This window comes from Salmo trutta, chromosome 37, assembly GCF_901001165.1.
Source record: "Salmo trutta chromosome 37, fSalTru1.1, whole genome shotgun sequence".
Lineage (NCBI taxonomy): Eukaryota > Metazoa > Chordata > Actinopteri > Salmoniformes > Salmonidae > Salmo > Salmo trutta.
In genome coordinates this window covers 26,067,113-26,073,324 of record NC_042993.1, presented here as the reverse complement: position 1 = coordinate 26,073,324, position 6,212 = coordinate 26,067,113, and the positions used below count along the sequence as shown (strand labels likewise).

The 6,212-nt window shown below is 41.7% G+C and overlaps 1 protein-coding gene across 1 annotated transcript; it reads left to right on the top strand.

Moving 5' to 3' along the window:
- The first annotated feature begins 1,832 nt into the window (after positions 1-1,832).
- On the top strand, positions 1,833-4,938 carry LOC115176983 (free fatty acid receptor 2-like). Its single transcript, XM_029737412.1, has 2 exons — positions 1,833-1,964; positions 3,894-4,938. Exon 2 carries the CDS (start codon positions 3,895-3,897, stop codon positions 4,936-4,938), a length of 1,044 nt encoding a protein of 347 aa, XP_029593272.1. The 5' UTR covers positions 1,833-1,964; position 3,894.
- The last annotated feature ends 1,274 nt before the right edge of the window (positions 4,939-6,212 follow it).

Sequence of the window (6,212 nt, the reverse complement as noted above, 5' to 3'; positions counted from 1 at the left end):
GGAATTGGGTGTTGCATAAGTGTGTTAATTATTTGTAAACTCAGGTTCCCTTCATCTAATTTTAGGTTTTGCTTGAAAATCTGAAAACATTCAATATCAAAAATATGCGAAAATAGAGAAAATCAGAAAGGGCCCTAAACACTTTTTCACGGCACTGTATATGTACCGCAGGGAATAGGGTGCTATTTGGGACTTATACTTAGTATAGTTGGATGTAAACAAATAGTTCCTCACTGCCGCTGGACTATGAATCCCTCTTCTCTGGGCTCTATCTTCATTTGTGCAATATGAAACCTGCTTTTGAACAGAAGTGTTTGTATGTGCCTCTTTGTGTGTTTGTGTGTATGCGTGTGTGTGCGTGTGTATGAGAGTGCATCCATGTATATGTACATGTGTGTGTGTGTACGTGCATACGTCTGTTTAATACGTGCTTGTGTGTGTATACGTGTGTGTGTATACGTGGTTGTGTGTGTGTGTGTGTGTGTGTGTGTGTGTGTGTGTGTGTGTGTGTGTGTGTGGTATCTGAAAGACAGACCGGACACACAGCACATGTTCATCAACCAGAGTTTCTTTATTAAGAAACAAATGTATTTATGAAATAGTTATGAATTTATTTATGAAATTAATCTAAGCAGCAGATCAGCAGAGAAAGTAATACTCAATAGCAGAGATCGACTGGTTTTGCCATATTCCTCTGGCAAATGCCATATGGGCTCGTCCATCTTTAGCCCAGCGGGCCTGTCTAATTGTTTTTGTTTTTTTGGGCCGAATGACCGTTATTTGGCTAATAATGGAGGCATCAAGGAAATTAGTTGGCCTTATGTTTTTTTTGTTGTTGACATGGTTAGCTTGGTTTCATGGAAAATGGTGAACAAGCATGTTGCAGTAGATGTACCAAGAAAGTAAGTGTTGAAACGGTTTCCTTTGAATAAACTTTGACCCATCATACCTCAAATCTGATGAAATACAACCATTCAAGGCATGTATAGACAATTGTATGGTTGCTTTGCTCTATAAATGGGAACTTAGGTCTTGCAAGTTGTAACCGCAACTCAAGTTTCTCATGAACAGTTTGTTTTTGGTTTATAGTAACTGTGTAGTTACTAGGGATGATGCATTGTAATTGACAGTATCCACTAGGATTTCCTCCAAATTAGACTCACATGTTCAGTTGGCATTGTACTCAACATTGTACTCAAATAGCATAGTTTTAGCCATTTTGTTGTACAAGGATGTTTGAATTTTTATGCTGAAGAGTCAAAAAAGTCTGTAAAAACTTTGCAAAAACAACAACGTAATAAACTCAATGGCGTGAATTGTGATTTCACATGGTTTGTGTGAGTTCTTGTGTGAAAACAATCAGATAGGCTATGTTGAAATGAAGGGGACAGTAAATCAGACAGTTTGATATTTCCCAAACGTAATTAACATTCTCCACATGCTGAATAATCCATGTAAAAGGTTGGGTGAGAGGAATGTATTTTTTTAGGTTATTAGTGTATTTAACAATAGATGGTATTCAGCTATTTATCCATAACCCTAATACTAACCCCAATTTTAAACCTTACTGTGACTACACACCTAATACATAATCCATAACCCGAGCCTCAGCTGCCAGGCCTCACATCCTAACTCTAAACCTAAACCCAACTATAATCTGAATAAGCTGTTGCATATCAACAGAGTTGCAGTTGAGTTTTTTTTTGATAGTTTGAGCATTTCCAGAAAGATCATCTGTTGTGGACTTTCCAAATAAAGTGTAACCCAAATGGAGAGTCCCCCCCCCCCCCAAAAAAGGAACATGTAAATCTTCTTTCCTGTTTAGTACGAACTGAGGTACGTGACATCATGTACGTTAAATAGAGACTTTAGCATTAACACCACAGTTTATTTGGAGCCAAGCTTACTCACCATTTGACCTTTGACCAGGAGATGTGCCTGGGAGTGTGTGTTTGCTGACTGAGGTATGTACAGTGGAACTCTTTTGATATCACGCTTCTTGTGCTATTATCAGGAGCTTTTATGTAAATGTTGGCAAAGTAGACAGACAATGCTTTTATATAACAAAATACCTGTAAGCCTTTTGAAATCTGTTAGATCTAAGGTAAATATGAAATACTTACCATGCAACTGGAATATAAATAAATACATTTCAGTAATGAGATGGTATAGGTATGTTCTGTGTTCGTACTACACTCTGTCTTATTAATGAAATCAGCTGTCAAATGAATTGGAAACCTCATGGAACCTCAAACATGTACCCTTACATGTACAGCCACATGTCCAGCACCTGGTGGTTTCTCATAACGAGCTACCTCCCAGACCAAAACACATCCGCTAGACTGCCGTTTTATCAGTCAGTCAAGGGTTTACAACACCTTGACCACTTCCCGGCAACACCAGATAAACTAAGAAAAGCCGGCTACCTCGTTCCTGCAGGTGTATGTTGTTGTTTATTGTCATTTAGATACCATATACCCTTCTGGAGAACCTGGGCTTCTATAAACAATTGACGTTCACATGACCCAGTTTTTAATAACTATATCCTTCCTCCTAGGGTGTGTTTTAGCACTAATTGATTACAAGAATAGTAAGTGTTGAATCAGTGTTGGGAAAGGAAATGAGAAGTAGATGACCGTGTTGATGTTTGTGTTAATCAGTATTGCCCAAGGTCGGTTAGAAAAATAGGATCCAGTTCCCACAAGTAATTGTTTCCCTTGGTTACATTCTTCCCCATGTAATCGACATTGACATAATTTGACCAAATTGACATGCACTTGTCATCAAATTGTTGAATTGGAGTGAGCAGGAAAGTATGGAAAACCAGAAAATCTATTTAGCTTCTTCTGAATTCGTATTCTGTTCACAATTTTAATATTGTCAGTGCAGAGGTCATCCTTGATAATACTGCTAGTCCCAAAATATGTGACTATCATTTCAACAGATATTTTGTGGAAGTGTCATTAGGAACCAAATAACCCCTTACTCTGTAGAAATTAAAGTCACTCTTCTAATACCGTCCTCGTGGCTTACCAGCCACTGAACACTTGTGTCATGATGGGAGTATTATGTTGTTAGTTTGCTCCACCATGAATAGAAGGAAGCTTAGGGGTTCATGCGTGCGCTGGGTATTAACACTGGGATTAGCCGAGAGGCATCTGGGATACTCAAGGCTGTGAAGCACAAACAGACCGCTCCCTTTACTGTTGTGATGGGTACCTCGTTTGCGACAATTAATGGCTTCACTCCAATGCACTGTGCCTACAGAGACAAGGTCTTGCTAGTTTGGAAAGGGGGCAGGGTTTGCTAACAAGTCACCTGCTTGAGGAACATAATGACATTGACGTTTGCTCTGTATACCTCCATTTGTCTACTGTAGACAGTCCAACCATTTATTTTTTATTTAACCTTTATTTAACTAGGCAAGCCAGTTAAGAACAAATTCTTATTTACAATGACGGCCTACACCGGCCAAACCCGGGCGACGCTGGGCCAATTGTGCGCTACCCTATGGGACTCCCAATCACGGCCCGGGTTGTGATACAGCCTGGATTTGAACCAGGGTGTCTGTGGTGACGCCTCAAGCACTGAGATGCAGTGCATTAGACCGCTGACTTGCCAAAGACAACCACAAACTCAAAGAAACTCTTGTTACACAGAATGACATGGCTTTGTTAACCAATTGCATCACACCCATTGTAGCCATCCTTGTGACCTAATTCTACCTCCTTGTGAACTTCTGTAAACAAACTAGTGACAGTGACTCAGTTTCTCTTGAATTGCTTCACACCCTTACTGACTAACTATGCATATCCTGAATTGACCCCAAATTGAGTACCTGCATTAGCTAACGCAAACATCAGCTCATTGTTTGTTTCCTTCCTCTTTTGCAGAATGCTGTCTGGGAATGAATCCTGGGATAGACACAGTCACAGCAGCCTGGTGCTGGTGGTCTACATCATCACCTTCCTGATTGGCCTCCCTGCCAATGTTGTGGCCTTCTACACCTTTGGAAAGAAGGTGAGGCAGAAAGCCATGCCCATCGACATCCTGCTTCTCAACCTGACCGTCTCGGACCTCCTCTTCCTGCTCTTCCTGCCCTTCAAGATGAAAGAGGTGGTGGACAACAATATATGGAACTTGCCCACCTTCCTGTGTCCATTGACCAGCTTTGTCTTCTACACCACCATCTACAACAGCATCTTCTTTCTTACCGCCATCAGCATTGAACGCTACCTGGGGGTGGCCTTTCCCATCAAGTACAAACTCATAAGACGGTCTTTGTACGCCACGGTGGCTAGCGTCGCCTTCTGGGCGATCTCCATGGCGCACGTCAGTATTGTCTACATCATTCAATATTTAGTCGATTACAATGCCACCCAGAAAGGGAACACGTGTTACACGAATTTCACCCAGATGCAGCTGCGGGTCCTGATACCTGTCCGTCTGGAGCTCTTCCTGGTTCTATTCTGTGTACCTTTCATTATCTGCTGCTTCTGCTACATCAACTTCATCCGAATCCTCTCTCAGCTGCCCAGCATCAACCCCAAGAAACGTCTGCGGGCCATTGGCCTGTCTCTGGGGACCCTGCTGGTGTTCATCGTCTGCTTCATGCCCTACAACCTGTCACACTTAGTGGGCTTTGTTAACTGGGAGAGTCCCGATTGGCGGATGGGCGCACTCTTGTCCAGTACCATCAACGCCAGCCTGGACCCCATCATCTTCTACTTCTCCTCGTCGGCCCTCAGGTGTACCTTCCACCTCTTCCTAAAGAACCTGTTGGAGAGGGTGCAGGGGTTGTGCTGTTGCAGTAAGGCTCTCTACTGCCCTGTGTTGTTCTGCACCAGAACTCAGAAAGACAGCACACCAAGCTCCAATGACAACATGTGTCAAACTCATTCCACAGAGGGCCAAGGTTCTGCCCGTGTACTTGATTGATGAATTAAGGTCACTAACTAGTAAAGAACTCCCCTCACCCGGTTGTCTAGGCCTTAAACCAAAACCTGCAGACTCTAGCTCCTCCATGGAATGAGTTTGACACCCCTGTTATAGTGTGTAGTCAAGCCATATGCTTCGCTTGCTACATGCTTGCTACATAAGTTAGCTAAATGCTAGCCTGTCCAATGTGTTTATTGCACTTAGGTTCTAATGGAAAAGACTGAGGACAATGCTCTCTGTCTTTATAAGTAGCCTATACATGAATCAGTTGCGGTCAGTGCCGTTTAAGATGAGGGAGGATGATTTTAGATTTTTTTATGAGCATGGCCTTATTTCTATTACAGTATATTAGATGACTGTCATTCATATTCCATTCACCCAGCTCAATGTAACATCGATAGGTTTAGGTTACTACATGATACTGAAATTGTACCTATACCCATCATGAGGTTGCTACAACCTAGCCTATGAATGAAAGTTTACAACCTAGGTGCACAGGTTGAGAGAAATGTCAAACATTCATTGCCGCCTTGCACACTCTTGCCTGCATCTAGCTGACCTATGTAGGGTGTAATCATTGGTCCAACAGTTGCAAATGAGTGTCTATTGGACAAATTCAGGTATGTTTATCCCCTTTTCATTCCATTTGCTTCCATTTAAGATTATTTTTTCAACAGAATCAGCGGAATGAATACACCCCTGATCACACGCAAACAGTTCACTTTCATAGCAGCCATATAAAGAAAGCCTGATCACTTTGATCGGTGTACATATAATTCCTACTCGCAACTATCTACGCTCTCTCCTCCTCTCACCTTTTCCCTTTGCGTGTGGACTTCAGTGCACAACACATCAGCTGTCTGTGACCAGACGAAAAACCCTTTCCAAACCAAACCTTCATATCATGACTGCTAACCGCTACTCACAGCCTACATCATTGTCAACATAGCTACTAGATCTAACGAGTTAGTAAACCCGCTACAATCATGCAGTACAGTGTACAGTCAGAAAGCAGTGTAACAATTACAATGCGGGCCCCAGTGGCAATAAATTAATAAAACCAAAAGCTTACCTTGACTTGGAAGGATGTGTAGTATGCATTTGTATGTGTGTATTTCTGATCATTTGAAGGTTTTATATTATTTCTGTTCCCCTTTATTTTCTATGACATTTTTTTGTAGTGATGACATTAAAATCTATTTTTGCATCATACTTCTGGATTTCAATTGATGCCCCCTCTGAAAATGTTTCACTAAATGGGATACGCAAACTTG